The sequence below is a fragment of the Ruditapes philippinarum genome, unplaced genomic scaffold (genome assembly GCF_026571515.1).
Source record: "Ruditapes philippinarum isolate M1 unplaced genomic scaffold, ASM2657151v2 ctg353_1_1_1_1, whole genome shotgun sequence".
NCBI classification, from domain to species: Eukaryota; Metazoa; Mollusca; class Bivalvia; order Venerida; family Veneridae; genus Ruditapes; species Ruditapes philippinarum.
Window position 1 is genome coordinate 73,217 of NW_026856948.1, and position 19,437 is coordinate 92,653.

The 19,437-nt window shown below is 34.3% G+C and overlaps 1 protein-coding gene across 1 annotated transcript; it reads left to right on the plus strand.

Annotated features, from left to right (window-relative positions):
* The first annotated feature begins 898 nt into the window (after positions 1-898).
* LOC132748232 (proline-, glutamic acid- and leucine-rich protein 1-like) lies at positions 899-17,675 on the plus strand. The gene is made up of 16 exons (XM_060737796.1): positions 899-1,017; positions 2,227-2,294; positions 3,840-3,945; positions 4,834-4,983; positions 5,440-5,565; positions 6,159-6,309; positions 6,653-6,782; positions 8,256-8,343; positions 8,736-8,830; positions 9,640-9,744; positions 11,206-11,344; positions 11,712-11,856; positions 13,341-13,600; positions 14,870-15,002; positions 15,874-16,490; positions 17,546-17,675. Exons 2-16 carry the CDS (start codon positions 2,251-2,253, stop codon positions 17,609-17,611), a joined length of 2,355 nt encoding a protein of 784 aa, XP_060593779.1. The 5' UTR covers positions 899-1,017; positions 2,227-2,250; the 3' UTR covers positions 17,612-17,675.
* The last annotated feature ends 1,762 nt before the right edge of the window (positions 17,676-19,437 follow it).

Genomic DNA, 19,437 nt, shown 5'->3' on the forward strand with positions numbered 1-19,437 from the left:
CTTGATATAAGAAAAAACATACTACATGTATATGTATACCGGCTCAATAATGACAAAGTTATATATTGTACAAAACTTTTGCATTCATACCATTAGGAGATAATGTGTTAAGCTTATGAATCCAGTATGATTCTTGTAATAAGCGTTCCATATCATCGGTGACAATCTCTATAGGCATAAATCCTTAATTAATACAATGATTGGTTTTATTAAAGTGTGTAGCGACATTGGTCGGAAATAACGGATCGGAAAAATTGTTGATATCAAACCTATGGCTATTCATGCGTTTAGACACTTGTTGCTTCGTTTGACCAACATATTGCTCTTTACATTTATCACAAGTGACAAGATATATAACATTTTTCGTAGAACAATCAGTATTGTTATTTACATGATAATTCTTACCAGGAATATTAGTACTACTAAATATAGTGCTTTCAATAATGGAGCTGCAATGTGTACATCTACTTCTATTACATTTGGATGAACTTTTTGCATTTTTGTTATTGGACCTAATATTAGAATTAACGAGAATGTCTTATAGATTTTTAGGTCTTTTAAATGCAACCAAAGGTTTACTTTCATGAAGCTTTTGCACAGAACATTTACTTGAAAGTTTAAGTAAATCCCAATACTTTTTAATTATATTACTAATATTAGGTAAAGTTGGGTTATACTCAACAACAAAGGGAATAACACTGCCATCACTTTTTTGTTGTTAGTAAACGTCGAAAGCTTAAGAAAAGCGTTTGTTTTTATTGAACTGATTATATAACCAATACAATGTAATTCTGCAAATTATATTGTGCAAAGGTTTTTCGTGTCCTTTTCGGTAGTTGATTTACTTTGGGTTATTGTACTTGATTCAAAATGGCTGCGCCCATGGAAAACGCCGAAAACGTGTGTGACTTGCTATTTAAAACGTTATTTCATGATTATTCATCAAAACAAATAACAAGTATTTCACTTAAAGATGTCCTCAATTTATTTGGGACGAATCAAATCATTTCTTCCGTGGTAAGTTTAGCAAGAATTATACCAAATTATGTGTTAACCCACAGGGGGAAGACGCTGTGATCTGACATTATCCCGGGCCCCCTCCCCCCTAAGGCCCTGCTACAACCCATAAAAAATATCAATGCAAGTTGATTTGCACAATAAACATTCATAAAAACAATATTCTGACACGTTTCGACGATTTTCATTATACTTGTTTTAACTTTTAATTTGCAAAATTATAGGCCTAGATCTACATGTATTCTCCAGGCTATCCTATAGTTTATTTATTTATAAGAATAATTACCTGATTACTTTGAATGATTGACACCAGGAAGAAATTGCATGCTATAACATAAATGCTTGAAATACATGTAGGTCAGTTATGTTTACAATTCAAAGTCTGGTATCTCCAGGAAATTGTTCTTGATTCAGGGCTGAGTAGGTACAGGTCTACACTTCAGGTGTCTGTGGATTCAATATTTTCCTAGCGCACAATTTTATTGGGGACCTCCTTTGCATTACTAAATAGAATGACAGCTCAAATTTAATTTATTCACAAAGTTACTAAATAATAATGCTGTCAAAAATTTGATTGTTTCTTTTGGAAATGTCAATTTATTACGCTCACTTGTTGGAAGAACTATCCTCGAACCTACATGAGACCTCTATTATCTATAAGACATAATTTGTGCAAGTCGCAAGGATGGTGCATACATGTAAACAGGTAAACTCTCTTGCTTTTAGCAGGATAATCCAACTTTCTGCAGCCATATTTTCAAAGATTTTTCTTAAAAATAAGGCGTATTTTCACAAATTAAAGAAATCTCCCTATTTTTGATGTCAGAACTTCCTTCTTTGTTTATTGCAAATTCTAAAATCTCCCTCTTTTTGAAGAAAAATCCCCTACTTGATCATCGAAAAAAGTTCACATGAATAATGCTGCAGTCTTGCACAAAAAGAACAAGAATAATTTAATTTTAATGCACTGGGAGAAAATTTGCTGCAGTTTCTTGATAAGTCAGGTCCTTAATGATTATTAAATTAGATGGTAACATGATACTTAACATGATACTCTGATGGGAAAAAGTAAAAAAAATACTATCATAATCTTACTCAGGATTTATAAGTTCTACAAACTGTGAATGGTTTATATGCTAACAATATTAATGCATAAAGCTGTGTTTGTTTTACTACATTACAAAACTAGCCATTGTTCTATTTAAACAGGAAGGAGGAGGCAATTTGCAGGAAATGGCAAGTTACATCAACAGTTGTCTTGGAAGCAGCAAAAATAGGTATAAAGGAATGATGCTCAGGAGGGAAGATTTAGTTAATAATATTTCTTTTTTGCAAAGATCTTAAAGGCTCCCATGGTTAAAGATGTTACAGTCACTTACATATATTCAGTGTCTATTCTAGGACGCGCGATTGCGCGATTCACGCTAGTATTTCACAGATCGCGCACAATTCAAAATCATGTGCGTGAAAATCGCGCATCTATAAAAAAAGTTAATAAAATCGTAAAACTTCCATCCCGCATTATATTTGGTTGTTTTGTTTACATTTACATCGGAAACCGAAGGGAGTTAACTGTTAGCTAATTATAGTAATTTAGTACCGTATGGTACTGGTTATGTGAGTTGACGGAAATTAACAGAATGTTCCGTACCAACCGGAACTAGTGTGCTCGGTCTGACAGTTGGGCGCCATTTTAGTGTAGTAAATAATCAAGAAAAACGAGGCAATTCCTAGCTTGGCTACGATCTAGACGTGAAAGATAGGTCGATTGTTTGTATTGTCAATCCCTTTATAATCAATCGCGGCAGTTCTGTAATAATCTGTTTTCGTTTAAAAATTAAGGGGGGACAACTTCTGATGCCTTAAATAAATAACGCCTCAGTGTAAACTTAATGCAGACGATTTAACATTGGCAGTTTATTTTGGCACCCCTTGATTTTGAAAATCGCCCTCTTTTTTGAAATAGAGGGGGGAAAATCACCCCTATTTTTCAATTCCTAGAATAAACACTGTATATTTGAATTTCTTATCACAGTATCGGCAGTGTCTATTCTAGGACGCGCGATTGCGCGATTCACGCTAGTATTTCACAGATCGCGCACAATTCAAAATCATGTGCGTGAAAATCGCGCATCTATAAAAAAAGTTAATAAAATTGTAAAACTTCCATCCCGCATTATATTTGGTTGTTTTGTTTACATTTACATCGGAAACCGAAGGGAGTTAACTGTAAGCTAATTATAGTAATTTAGTACCGTATGGTACTGGTTACGTGAGTTGACGGAAATTAACAGAATGTTCCGTACCAACCGGAACTAGTGTGCTCGGTCTGACAGTTGGGCGCCATTTTAGTGTAGTAAATAATCAAGAAAAACGAGGCAATTCCTAGCTTGGCTACGATCTAGACGTGAAAGATAGGTCGATTGTTTGTATTGTCAATCCCTTTATAATCAATCGCGGCAGTTCTGTAATAATCTGTTTTCGTTTAAAAATTAAGGGGGGACAACTTCTGATGCCTTAAATAAATAACGCCTCAGTGTAAACTTAATGCAGACGATTTAACATTGGCAGTTTATTTTGGCACCCCTTGATTTTGAAAATCGCCCTCTTTTTTGAAATAGAGGGGGGAAAATCACCCCTATTTTTCAATTCCTAGAATAAACACTGTATCGGTATGTAGAAAGAAGACATTTAAGCTTCATGAAAGACTGTAACTTTGCAGTTTCCATGTAGTACTGTACACACTGTAATGTAAGATCTAAATTTCATAAATGTCTCCCAGGTTTGTTTTTCTTATAACACATTTCTACTTCTAATTCTAGGGTTGAAGGGCTGTTGTTACTGAATGTTATAGTTAAGCAGTGCACCACTGATGTATTTCAGCAGAATGCCAGTACATGGATCAAACTTCTTATACAGACTCTACAGGTACATGGGATGGGAATGGGAAAGTCGAAGGGGACTGCTCAGTGGGCAAGGGATTAAAATAGCTGGCTTCAAATCACATTAAAGACTTGTGATTATTTCATGTTTGGAAGCTGTACTGCTCGCTTACAGTACTGAATGCTAGTGGTTCTAGTCAGGATCCTGAAATAATGCTCAAAAGGACAACATACCAGTGTAGCTGGAAAGTTACTGACCATTTTAGTGTTGGGAAGATTATGTTTAAATGCAATTAACATTTCAGTCTGGTTTTTAATATTCATAAATCTAGATTTTGTGTGAATATCAGTATTTGCATAAAATATGTATGAAAATTTGCAATTTACAAAATGGGTTAAGATATGTACAAAATATTAATTCTCTCTGTAAGATTATTATTTCTTGCATATTGTTAACCAAACTTGGCCGAAAACCAATTATTGGCCTGTTTAACTTGTAACACCTGAAAATAAATTATGTATAAACAGTAAAAAGGAGATAACTGTAAAGAACAGGTAGGTTGTTGCAAGTTTCTACCACAATCATTTTTCTAACTAGTCCTTAAAATTTCAAATAGATATTCACTACTCTTTATGGCAAACAGAGGAAGTTACGTAGATTCCAACCAAATATTTGTCTTGAGCTGGTAGAGTTGCATTAGGCCCAAGTATGCTTTATAAGAGTACAGATATCTAATTAACAAAACCACACCACCGTTATACTTGATTTATTTTTATACTCTAGATTGATAAAACAAATACAACAAAGTTACTTGTTTGATTGAAATGGTAAAAAATACATGATGTACTACATTGTTTTCATACCTCTTGAATAGTATCTACATTAGGTGACCTGTTTCATTTTCATTATCAAATTATGATATTTGTTTTGTAGGGTCATTGTGCAGCATCTGTTTATAGTGCCACATGCCATGTTTTAAAGGAGATCATACAATATTCAAAATCATTTTCTGATATGTCAAGGGAGATAACTACAACAGTCATACCCCAACTGTTGCCAATACTGATTACTTCCCCTGAAGAGGTAGGTTGACAGTTAATACAAATATTTGCCTATCATGGCCATGAAAGATAATTATCAAGTTATTTTCTGCCAATTTTTTTTTTTGAAAAATTAAAAGTTTTTTTAATACAAATGTCCCTTTGTTCTGTAATGGAGTCAGTTTTAATATGTTTGACACAACACAAAATTGGAAGGAAAATTCAAATTCAAGTTTTCAAAGTTTTACGTATCCTTTTCGGTAGTTGATTTACATGACTGTATGCTGCAAACATGCTTTTCATTAGGAACAGGCTGTAGTCTCAAACGCATTTAACAGGCCTCAAAGCTTAGAAAATACTCTTTTATTGTATGATGTGTAACAAATTTATAACAAACCATCTTAGAATAAACTTAATGACAACCCTGTACAAACATTTTGTGTTATCGGTTTTAATGAGAATAATGTAAAGTGTAACTGTAGAAATGTCTATATTTCAGGTGACAGAGTCTGCTGTTTCATGCATTAATGCATGCATCAAGAATTATCCAGGACCTGTAGGCCCATTCAAGAATAAACTGGACAGTTTTATACTTCAAAATCTAGACAGTAATACAAACTGTAAGGTAAGGACCTTTTTGTTTTTATATTGGCTTAATTAGTGTTTCAAACGAAAGGGCCCAAATAGACTTAAATGCTATCTTCTGATGTAAGGCTAATTGTTTCAAACAAAGAGGCCCATATCGTCTAAACGCTATCCTTGTATATATTAGATTTAAAACCATTGAAAATTACACTCTGCCAAGAAGGATGCAGTGAGACTACAATCATGTTTACTATAGTCACAAACTTTCAACCAATGAAAATCAAGTTTAAACGGCTCATGACATAATGAAGTGCATTAAGAGTACATAATTATAGTTAGAGTTTATCACAGTCAATTAAATTTGGTTTCTAAGAGTTGGAATGTTTGCATAGAAATTTCAATTTGGTCTGAAAGATAGGGTTATTTAGTACAGAATAGATTTAATATATGGTCTAAAACTTCTAGACATATCAAGAGTGGCATATTTGGACAGCAATTTGAATATCGTCTCTTAGAGTTTGAAGTTTAAGCACAGTAAATTTGAAAATGAGTTAGCTGCTAGATTAATACATATTTCTCAGTAACTTAACTTGTTTATCAAGTTATAAATAGATGTTTGAATTATTTTTTCAGGCAGTATACAGATGCTATGCCTTACTGTCCCAATGTGGACCAGGTGGTACTGCCGGTATCAAACATACAGAGGCTTGGGCTTATCAGTGCCAGAGATTAATGGGCAGTTTACATTCAACTGTGGCAGAATTATATGATGGCTTAGAACCTGGTATTTTTCAATTGTTAAATAATTAAGCTAAATTTACAGGTTTACCTAAACAAAGTTATTGCACATGAAATTTAGTTTTGAAATTCCAAGAAAAAATTTATTTTAATGGAATTTGGTTATGTTTCTTGTTAATTCTAGGGATTTTTTAGATATTACACTGCAGAACAAAAAAATGACTGCTATTTATTTTGAAGTTGGGCATCTTTTGGAGATGTAATTAATAATCAAAATTTAACATAGTTTGAAAATTTGTAAAGCTTGAAAATATTCCTGGGATATTGTTAGACAGAAGTGTCTGGTTATTATGAATATATGCCAGTGAATTTTATATGTTTATCTTTAGAATTCATGCAGAAAGGAATAGAAAATTCTGGTTTAGACCTGTCACCTATAGGCCTCGACCAGATAGACAGAGTTACTGCCCTTGTTCATAGATGGCATACCTTGACAAGTTGCATGGGGTACATGTTAAAGTAGGTGTTATAATGAATTTTGTTTATTTATCAAATAGATATGGTTAGATAATTATGAAACTTGACATATGCGCTAAAACAAATGATTGGGATAACACATGTTGTTATAACCCTTATATAAGTGAAAATGTTTTAAGTCTATTTTTATTGATCATGATGTTTTTTATGCATTCATTTATAACTACAGGTAGTATTAAAAAATCTGATAGGAACTTTTCTCTCCCAGTATACCTTTATATAATAACATGAATTTTCACATTTCATTTTGTACATTCCATATGACTTCTTCCTTAAAAAAACAACATTAGTTGTGATTCTTAAATGTCCAACTTGTGGCTATAATATTTTATGGACTGACAGTTATGGATTTGCAATGTAGTATCATTATGACCTCAAACTCTAAAACTAAAAAAAAAACAACAAACAAACAAAAAAACAAAAAACAATTACAATATGTAAATATGTATGATATATGTAGTTCTGTACAGGAAAAAGTGTTACTGAAAGAGAAACATATTATTCTTCTCAAATTTGGTGTTATTTTCCTTTTTTTCTCTCAACAATTTTTTTTTAAATAATAACTTGTCATGTTATTTGCTTTATATTATGTTAAAATTTTATAATTTGGATAATGATACTGATATACTGTATGTGTATTTAAATTCGCGGAAGCAAATTTTCGCGGAAAGGTCCATTTTGGGGGTATATACAAATATTCGCGCTATTTTGAATTCGCGGAGGTGACTGCCGAAAATCATAAATTCGCGTACACCCATCAGGTTAAAAAATAAGGGAAATTACTCTCACACGATTAGGCAATGGTTTTCGCAAGCAGCCTTTTTTCATTTTACATACTTAATCATTTAAGGATTTCACAGTTATTTGCCACACCTGGTGTCAAACAATACGCTATTGTACAGAACAAAGACATTCAATTCTAGCGGACAGATTATGGCAAACAAAAGAATGTCCGTTAACGTGCGTGATTTTTCACAGTTTTAAACAGCACTGAATGAGACCATAATCTTTTCACCGATTTTGTTAAAATGCTGACTGAGTAATTGTGTTTTGTTTTCCACGTTTTCATCAGTTAAAATCGTAAGTGTTTGTGTTGTTTCTATTGTTTTGTTTAGAAAAACAAAATATAATCTGATCAGATGTCAAGACGTTTATGACTCAAACAATAATCCACTAGCAAACTAATTTATATACAGAGCTGAATGTTACATGTACAGTTTATACGACAGTAAAATCACTCTTTGAAAGCGCCACGTATACAAGACTTATAGCAGCCATGAACACACTGACATACATTCTCCTACAGATGCGCGAAAATATGACAATTAAGAAATTATTGGTGTAGAAATATTCGCGCTGAACATGAATTCGCGGATCGAATGTCACCGTGAAGATCGCGAAAATTTGAAGCCCGCGAATATTTCTACACATACAGTATTTTGTGTATATTTTCAGTGAAGAGATGTTATCTGTAGTGAAAGTTCCAGCAGATGGTATTCTACAGTTGATCTTCAGATGTCTCTCTATAAATGCAACCATTCTGGTATTTTATTTACATAAATTTCAAAATGAGATTTACATTAACTTCAACTTTATAATGTATCGATATATTACTCATTACTGTGTATTAGGATTATGTTGCTAAATAAGTAAATTATGGAATATCAATGGTTCTACCCCGTATTGTGCCTAAGATAATGCAATTGTAATTAAGGACACTTGTGACTGCAGAAGGTGTTGAGACCTTAGACCCCAACATGAGCATTATAACAGGGTTTCAGTGTATCAACAAAAATCAAGATTCGGTGTACTTTATATAAATATTCAAAATTGCTCAATGGAGAAATTGTTTCACAAGTACAAAAAAAAATCAACCTGTTTGCTACTTAATACTATGCCCCATAAAGTATATAAACCTTTTTTTATTTCATACAGTTGCAAAGACCAACACAGGAAAGATGTTTACTGGCTGGTTTTATACCAGACATACATATAGATGCACTTGGTATACTCCATCATTTGATTCTCTTGTAAGTTATATTACATTATTTATATACTCTTTTCGTGACTCTATTTCTATTGTGTCAGATTTGCACAAGGGAGCATCAATTTATGACATTGAATGTGATCAAGCCAATTGTGTGATAGTGAAAATCATGGTGCATAATATACTGTGGCTGATTATCTTGTAATGTAACTACGCATGTACTATACTGATGAGAATTATGGAGTTAGTCTAATAATTTCTACATGTGAATAAATTTCTGAGTTGGACACTTATGGGGGGAGTCTGTGGCCCAGTGGTTGAGGTCATTGACTTCAAGCCACTTGCCCCCCACCGCTGTTGGTTCGAATCCCGACAGGGACTTTGGATTCTTTCATGTGATAATGCTATTCAACTAACTTATGGAACATTGGTGGTTCTACTTGGATTTCCGATCGTGCCTGAAATAATGCACTGAAGGGCATTTGAGGTCTTACTACACCAATAAAGCTTGAAAGTGCCCATATGACCTATACTGTGTAGGTGTAACGTAAATCCCGATCAAACAAACAACACTTATGAGGTATCGGCATCTCATATAACAGGGATCCTCACTTATAGAGATTACGAATTCCGACACGATTCCTAATGTCAGAATTAAAACATATAATTTTGTGTTTTAACAGTCAAATATTCAATTTAAAAGGAATAATTTTATTTCAAAGAGATCCCTGAATATGAGGAAAGGTCTGCAGAATATTAGGGGAAAAAACGAGTCCAACAGAACCCTGAAATTGATATTAAACCTGAATGTAGTAGTAGAAGGGTTTATTTTACCATCCTTTCTCTTTTTAGATGTAGAAGGAATCTAGTACCACATTGTATGAATATTGTCAGTGTATTATGCCAAGAACTTGTATGGACACAGACTGGGAACAATGGTTACAGTAAACAATATGGGTATGTGTAAATGTTCATTATTTATTATTCTAACACGACTCACATTTTTCCCTATTGAACATAGAAGGACCGAAAGTGTGTGTTATTATGTCTTAAAAGCTGTATGCACCAATTTATTTCTTTCCTTCTTATTTACTATAAGATAAATTGACCCGTCGACTTACCTATTTACTCATTTCGATGACACAATAGCACAATTTAGTGTAACTTTTGCTTACATACAATTCCAGTGTTGTTTTCTTATCCCTTCATTATGGGATATACATGATGGATCAAGAATAAAAACATATTGTTTATACTAGTAAGCAACATGCTTTCTCTACAATCAATTTCAGATAAATATTGTTTAAACTAAACTATTTTTAGCTCACCTGTCACAAAGTGATATTGGGCTTTTTAAAAGAAGCACAAAGTGACAGGGTGAGCTTTTGTGATCGCTTTTCCTCCGGCCGTCTGTCGTCCGTCCGTAAACTTTTACTTTAAATGACATCTCCTCATAAATTGGCCCCGCCCCGGGGGGTCATTGATTTTCCCTATATGCATATAGTAAAAACTTAAAAAATCTTCTTTTAAAGAACTCAAAGAGCTATGGCTAAGATATTTAGCAAGAAACATGTTCTAATAAGTGTGTACCAAGTTTGTTCAAATAAAAGCCCTGGGGTCAAAATTGGCCCCGCCCCGGGGGGTCATTAATTTTCCCTATATGCATATAGTAAAAACTTAAAAAATCTTCTTTTAAAGAACTCAAAGAGCTATGGCTAAGATATTAAGCATGAAACATGTTCTAATAGGTGTCTACCAAGTTTGTTCAAATAAAAGCCCTGGGGTCAAAATTGGCACCGCCCCGGGGGTCATTGATTTTCCTTATATGTGTATAGCAAAAACTTAAAAAGTCTTCTTTGAAAAAACCCAAATAGCTAGAGTTAAGATATCAAGCATGAAACATCTTTTAGTGAGTGTCTACAAAGTTTGTTCAAATAAAAGACCAGGGGTCAAAATTGGCCCCGCCCCGGGGGTCATTGATTTTCTTTATGTGTATAGCAAAAACTTAAAATCTTCTTTGGAAAAACCCAAATAGCTAGAGTTTAGATATTAAGCATGAAACATCTTCTAGTAAGTGTCTACAAAGTTTGTTCAAATAAAAGCCCTGGGGTCAAAACTGGCCCGGCCCCAGGGGTGTCATTGTTTTTAACTATATGTGTATAGTAAAAACTTTAAAAAAATCTTCTTTTAAAAAGCCCAATGAGCTAGAGCTTAGATGTTTAGCATGAAACATCTTCTTATGGGTGTCTACCAAGTTTGTGCAAATAAAAGCCCTTGGGTTAAATTGGCCCTGCAACGTTTGGGGTTGGGGGGGGGGGGGGGGGGGCTATATACAGGTGAGCGACCTCAGGGCCATCATGGCCCTCTTGTTTGATATGCAAACCTATTTTGCAGTGATTTAAGGTTATTATCTTACAGAGTCTTGAGACAGAAAGTGTATGAAGTATTTAGTACCTGGTTGAAAGCTCTTGATGGTTGTTCTGGTATCCTGTTAGAGGAAACAACTCTCGTTAAACATTTACTTCAGGATTGTGCCCCATTTACAGACACACTCCAGGTAAAGATTAATTTGTTATGGATATAAAAGTAACAAATTTCCCTTTAATAAAGTTAGTGTTATATATATCACTTAGCAGTACATATGCCTGCTTAGCTTAGATTTATAATCTAGGGGTTTCTGGTATGATCCATGGGCTAAATTTCCTCGTGGCAATTTATCTCGGTCATTGAGTCTTGTAGTCAGCTATGTCCAAAATGATGTAGTCTGGCACTTGCAAAAACTCATTAAATATTCAGCCAGCTTAAGTTGATTAGGTGGAGCAAATGCTGAGGTATGAGTTAAAATGTGTTAAAATCAGTGAATAAAAAAAACCCAAGACAAACAAACAAACCTAGCTATTAAATGTATTTTTTCTTTTTGACAGATGACATCTGAGAAGGGTACTGTGGGAGATGGTCCTTCAAAGAAGAAGAAGAGAAAAGGTTACCAGGAGATAAGTCAGGGTATTAGTACACAGAGAAAAGTTCACCCATTAGCCAACAGTGACCTGGTTACAGCAGCACTAGATAGTAAGGATTTACATTAAATTCATTTGAGCCGAGCCATGACAAAACCAACATAATGCATTTGCGATCAGCATGGATCCAGACCAGCCTGCGCAAACGTGGATACTCTATAACAAGTAGCGAAACTGATAGCGTAGAGCATGGATCCTGATCAGTCTGCGAATGTGCAGGCTGGTCTGGATTCATGCTGGTCGCAAACGCACTATGTTGGTTTTGTCATGGGGCTGCTCAATTTTCTTCTTTTCAAAATGTTAACTTTTTTTAATTCAGAAGCCACAGTGACTTACCTGTCAAAAGTTAGTGCCTTGACATTTGTTAAAGCTGCATGCCACCAGACCAGCCAAACGATTTCACGATTTATCAAATTTTAGAAAAGTAAAAAAGATTCAAGATTCAGGTGATAAATTACATGTTATGTGTAATTATTGACTGATTCTGTAGTTTTTTTTTTTTCACCATGTAAACTTGTGGAAAGTACATGTAACTGATCTTACTTTGATACCTGTATGTGCCCAAATCCAGGACAGTTTTGAATAACTGCTTGACAAAAAACACTGTAAAAATTCATAGAGCTAACAGTGTCAAAAGTTGATTAAATACAAGTAATTCTTATAAGTTGATCATATATCAAAAGAGAAAGGGTGAAAATACCTTTGGTGTGAAGTTTGTATGTTTCGAATGTATTCATTAATTAATTACCTCCTGAGCCATTGTGTAATTGGCAACATAACCTTTTTTAGCTCGACTATTCGATAAGAATAAGTAGAGCTATTGCAGTCACCCGAGCGTCGGCGTCAGCGTAACCACTTATGTTAAAGTTTTTGTAATAGTTCAAATATTTTCAAAGTCCATAGACATATGGCTTTGAAACTTTGCACACTTGTTCACCATCATGACCCCAACCTGTAGACAGGAGGAGGCAACTCTATCAAGCATTTTGACAGAATTATGCCCCTTTTTCAACTTAGAATTTACGTTAAAGTTTTTGTAATAGTTCAAATATTTTCAAAGTCCATTGACATATGGCTTTGAAACTTTACACACTTGTTCACCATCATGACCCCAACCTGGAAACAGGAGGAGGTAACCCTATCAAGCATTTTGACAGAATTATGCCCCTTTTTCGACTTAGAATTTACGTTAAAGTTTTTGTAATAGTTCAAATATTTTCAAAGTCCATTGACATATGGCTTTGAAACTTTGCACACTTGTTCACCATCATGACCCCAACCTGTAAACAGGAGGAGGTAAGTCTATCAAGCTTTTTTTTTACTATCAAGCACTAAGAATAGTCGAGCGTTGCTGTCCTACCGACAGCTCTTGTTGTTTAGGTTATAAACTTCAATACTAACAATGCTATCGCAATTAAACAGGCTTACATGTGGATATACCTAAATTAACAGATTGTGTTTTTATTGTTTTTTATTTGTTTTTCCAAAGTATATCCATGACAACCAGTTGAAAATTAAAGTTTATATTGTTTTCAGCATTATACTGGTTCATTACCACATCAGGAAGTGAGATGACAGGCAAAAAATTGCAAGAGATTGTGGAGTTTGTAATTCATACTTTGTTCTTGGTTCAGCAGAGTCGGGATTCCCCTATCCCGTACACTAGTATCTATTGCAGGAAGGGTCTATACTCTGTCCTGCAGGCTTTAGTTTTAGCACCAAACCCAAAGGTCCCTTCCCCGGTACAGTGTGCGTTACAGCTGTTCAACACTGGTTTACTGGATAAATGCTTGGAGGTAAGATTTTTTTTAAACATTCTAACACGACCCGCATTTTTCTGTATTGAACATAGAAGAACTGAAAGTGTGTGTTATGCAATAAAATCACTGTTGACATTCTATATTTAGACATGTGACTTAATCATTATATACATGTGAATAGCCGCTAAAAATGTGACGAGCTGAAATAAGTATGGAAACAAATCCGGGCAATTTAGCTTAATATCAGGTATGGCAGCATTAATTTGTTAATGTTGTGTTAGAATCAAAATAATATATTGAAATCGGTGTTTTTATCGCTTGATAAAATCACTGTTTTTCTTTCGGATGCTCATCATTATATAATTCCAGGCTTTCGAACGACAAACGTTGATTTTATTGAGCAATGAAATCACAGTGTTGGATATATTATTTCTTAATAAGATCATTCATTTACCATGACATGCAAGAATAAAATACAATAGAACTTTGGTAAGTCAAAGTTGAAGGGACTTATGTAAAAACTTTGACACATCGGGACTTCGACTTGTGAATCGGTCTCAATTTAATGACAAAATGTCAAGCATTTGATGTGTACAAGCGAGTTACAATAAAATTTTGACTCATGTATAGGCTTTTATCAAGAATATATAGGAGAAATATTCTGGACTTTTGTTTTACTTCGACACATCAAGAAAATCGACTTATCGAAGTTTGACTCATAAAAGTTCTATTGTTAAAAGCGGTGTATAGTACATTCTTTTATCTCATATAATGACTAAATAAGTAGATAAATCAGGAGCTTGCCAGTCTTTTTGACCTGTATATTTGGCTGTCTTTATGTCACATTTTGTCTATCCTGGGACAATATTAACTTTGGCCAAAACATCCAAAACTATTAGCACAACTCTCATACTTGGAAAAAACAAAGCTCAGAACAAAACATTGATTATGACATATCAAAAAATAACCTTGACCCTTTTATATGACCTTGACTTACATGGTAAATATTTCAAACTTTCACTAGAGATAACCTTTTTTATGTTAGATGCATAATTATGTAACCTGTAAATATATGATTAGTTTCTGATGATCATTTATTTTTGATACACTCAGAATTGATAAACCAATTTCTGTTGAACCATCCTATTGAACAACATCCTTCAGTGACTATACTTTGTTATTATAACTACAACAAAAACAATATATTGTAGTTACAGTTTTTTTTTCTGATGAAGAGTTAGAAATATTGCTCATAAATCATGATGCAACTGAAACAGATTTGAAATTTGTCCTATCTAATTCCAGGTATCGTCTTACTGTGTAGAAGCAATGAGAGTTTGTGAGAGTTTAATACATGCCAGAGTTCCATGTTTGAATGGTCCAATTGTGTGTGATAACCTTATACATATTGGAGGAGATTTTTCACACTCTGCCAAAGGTATTCTTATGATAATAGTATTTTGGCGTCAACGGCGGAATTGTTAATGTCATTGACTTGAAACCACATGCCCCATACTGCTGTATGATTGAATCCTACCAGGGGCTTTGGATTATTGATTTTGACGAAGCTATTTAGCTAGCTTAAGGAATGTTGGTGGTTGTACTGGGATTCACTCATGCCTGAAATCATGCACAGAGGAGCAACACAGAAAGAGCTGGAAAGTGCAATAACCTCTACCCTGTGACGTAAAGCCCAATAAAAAAAATAAGTCAATGATGGCTATTGGCAAGGGCCTTTATAATTGTTGGGTTATTAAATATGAAAAAGCTGTCCTGCTTAAATTTTGTGGTTCTGCATGAAGTCTTTCATGGATAACTTTATTATTGTGATAATCTGATGAGACCTTATTTAACAATGAAGACTGATTGAAGAAAACTTGTTGCATAAATTGCCAATTACTTTCCATAAAATAGGTTTTTTGCAGACTTATAGTTATTTGCACCATTTAATGAAGGCTAATAAGCAAAATTTCAGATAATTTACTCACTCAGATCTTCCAAAACAATCTTTTTTATTGTACCAAATGACCATAAAAGTGAAAAGCCTTCAAACACCTTTATTTCAAATTTGACTAAGAATCACATAAAAAAAATGATTTCCAATGTAAATCTCAGTATATTCCTTTACTATCTTTCTTTTCAAATTTTTGCCAGTTCTTTTGATCTAAATTTGATCTAGGCATTTGGACCTAAATGGAGTTGCTTTAAGGACCTGCAGTTTGCCTAAATCTGATAGTAATGCTATTTTAACACCATGTGACCTTTGTGTCTTTGATATTTAAAACCTTTTAAATATGCTACTTTTTCAGGACAATTTAATCAAACTGACACAGCTCAAACAAATGGACATGACGAGAACGTAGGTAAAAATACTTCAGAAAATAAAGTTAATAATACTTTAGAAAATATGGACACACTTGAAAATATAAGTGTAGATAGAACATTAAAAAGAAGTAGACAGGCAGCAGATTTGGAGAATGAGGCAAGTGAAAATATTGACTCTAACAAGCTATTAAAAACTGGGACTGTTGCAAGTAAAACCAGAGTTACTGAAGGAAGAAATAGCAATATAGATGATAACATTAAAGAAGTAGAGGTTATAGACTCTGACTCTGAGAGTAATACTGATGAAGATAATGATAACAGTGGAGATGATGATGTTGAAATGGTTGAAAATAAGGATAAAAATAGTGGAAAATGGAAGGGAAGTGGTAAATCTAAAGACAGTGAAGTAGAATTTACTGGGGAGAGTGGGGACAAGGTGGATGATACAAGTAAAGAAACAGTACAGAATAGGATAGATGCAGCTGAAACTAATGATACAGTTGAAGATAAAAAGAAAAAATTAAATGACAACAAGGAAAATGATGATGAAGGTGATATTGTTAATGACAATAAGGATATACCAAAGGGTCAGGATGTCAAGGTGAGACTGAATTTTTTTCTATTAAAGAAGCTTAAATTGGTTCATTCGTAGATTTTAAGATTTCCACTATCATATAGAAGACATACAATGAAAAGATGGTTTTTATGTCAGCTTTTACTCTGTCCATGCTAAACGTGTAAGGGCATCTGTGGCAGAGTGGTTAAATCACTTGCCCCTAACTGCTTAGTGTTTTTTTTTTATGGGAGAAAGCTATCTAACAAACTTTGTTCTTCTAGCTTGCCAGATTTTGCCTGAAATAATGCACAACTGGTATCTGAAGTCTTCCTTCACCAATAAAGCTGGAAAGTCACCACACAACCTCTACTGTGTTGATGTGACATAAAACCCAGTTTTTGCCTGAAATAATGCACATCTTCCTCCACCAATAAAGCTAGAAAGTCACCATACAACCTCTACTGTGTTGATGTGACATAAAACCCAGTTTTGCCTGAAATAATGCACATCTTCCTTCACCAATAAAGCTAGAAAGTCACCACACAACCTCTACTGTGTTGATGTGACATAAAACCCAGTTTTTGCCTGAAATAATGCACATCTTCCTCCACCAATAAAGCTAAAAAGTCACCACACAACCTCTACTGTGTTGATGTGACATAAAACCCAGTTTTTGCCTGAAATAATGCACATCTTCCTCCACCAATAAAGCTAGAAAGTCACCACAGATTCACAACCTCTACTGTGTGTAGATCTAACATACTTTGTTCTACTAGCTTGCCAGTTTTTGCCTGAAATAGTGCACAACTGGCATCTGAAGTCTTCCTCCACCAATAAAGCTAGAAAGTCACCACACAACCTCTACTGTGTTGATGTGACATAAAACCCAATGAAAGTGTAAGCTAAATTTATAAAATGACCTTGTCCTACATTGTGTTTGAAAGTTTCCATAATTCATTTGTAAGGGATTTTGTTATCTAAATGCTAGTTCTAAACAAGTAGCTACAGTATTGAATTATATAAAATCTGGTCAGATTGAAATAATGTCCATGCAAATCTGGCATTAGACTAGAGATAAAATTGTTAATTCTCTATTTCAGGAACCAGACAGTGATGTCATCAACATGATGTCAGCTTTCATTGATGCGGGTCCAGACTCTGACTGATATTAAATCACTATGTTATAACTATGAAATGGTCATTTGAAATAAACAAACTGAACCACTTTTATCTAGCCATTTGTTTCTCCTCAGAATGTATCTTTTTGTCATGTTTTTAATGTCAGTTTTAACACTTTTTTAGTCATATCGGTAGTTGGTCAATATAACTGGATATCAGTACTCTTGGCAAGTAGTAGATTAATTTCCCATATAATTTTTGAATCAGCTATGAGAGAAATGTTGAAAAGAACCTTGCACTGGCTCTGGGCACTGACCAAAAATTCTAGCTGAAAAATAATTGGTTATGGCAGTAACAAGACTGCAGTTACCAAAGAGCTTGATATTTCCATCTGTGACTACACCTGATGTTTGATTCTTTTTCCCACGTATACCGGTATAACATATAAAACAAACTTTGTGAAAAGTAATATCTTTATTCGGCACTATTATTGTAGTATTTAATCAAGAGTATATATGAATTTACAAGTTCATTCATAGCGGCAAATTGATGTTATCCTATTAACGCAATTCATTCATAAAAGGTGCTTGGGAATTTTCATAAACATGTGACATGTTTTACACTTTTACACTGGAGTGTAAGACAGGATTTTCTAGCACTAGTGTAAAAAGTAGATAATCCTGTCTGATAATGCAATCTAAGATGATGATCTAGATCAATTTTCGCTGAATATTTTTGATGTGCCTATAATAACCAAACTACAACCAGTTGGGATTTAACTCGCACCAACACCATAAAAGTCATACAATGTTCTTACAGCTTTACTGGAGGAGGAAGACCTAGTGTCTCTTGGTGCATAAGCTGGCACCATTTGATTGAGACAAGGATTATACTGATTCAAAACTTACCTCTTATAAAACGAGTCCTAGGACTAAAGAGTCATGGAACAAGTTACACTTTGCATACAAATATTAGTCATGAACTACAAGAACTGTTTAACTTCAAATCAATATGTAATCAATCTCGACATGGGTGTCCTGATGCCAAAGCAGGATGAAGTTACTGTATAAATCAAGCAGGAGGGTTACCTTCCAATATCAAGTACTATTTCGTCATACTGTGAACATTCATTTTATATTGAGATCTTACTTGTCACTAAAAGAAATTGTCTAAAGCCTTAACCTGCTAAATTTCTTAAATGGGCTTGTCCTGCAAACATTTTTACAACTGTCCAATTTTCAATTTGTGGGACATCAAGATGAAGACTAAGACCTGCTGCAAACATTTTTCTATCTGTCCATTATCAATTTGTTGGACATTGAGATGAAAACTTAAAGGTTAGCAAAACCAATAGTATACGGCTGACCTGGCTCTATACTGGTGGCAAAGTCCAGTCACATTTGATTCCAGCAGGGATTAGGGAAACTTTTCTTAAATTTTCTGGATACCAACTGAGAATGCAACTAATATCAGCAGTTGTACATATATGAGCCGGGTCACGACAAAACCAACATAATGCGTTTGCGACCAGCATGAATCCAGTCCAGCCTGCGCATCCGTGCAGTCTGATCAGGATCCATGCTGTTCGCTTACAAACCATATTACAAGTAGAGAAACTGATAGCAAACAGCATGGATCCTGATCAGACTGCGCGGATGCGCAGGCTGGTCTGGATCCATGCTGATCGCAAACCCATTATGTTGGTTTTGTCATGACGCAGCTCAGTTATGAAGATAAAAGGGAGTGTTGATGTCCTGAAGGAACAATTCCACAGATTACATATAGCTAGTAAGCCCTCATTATCCCTCGTGTACAGACTCAAACCGAGTCTGCAATTTCCATGTAATTTTGTTCTGAGGAGCACTGTTTCCAG

Coding starts and splice junctions, on each gene's coding strand:
- LOC132748232 (XM_060737796.1), top strand. CDS start 2,251: ATGGCAAGTTACATCAACAGTTGTCTTGGAAGCAGCAAAAATAG. Junction 2,295..3,839: donor CTTGGAAGCAGCAAAAATAG/GTATAAAGGAAT, acceptor TTCTAATTCTAG/GGTTGAAGGGCTGTTGTTAC. Junction 13,601..14,869: donor TACTGGATAAATGCTTGGAG/GTAAGATTTTTT, acceptor ATCTAATTCCAG/GTATCGTCTTACTGTGTAGA.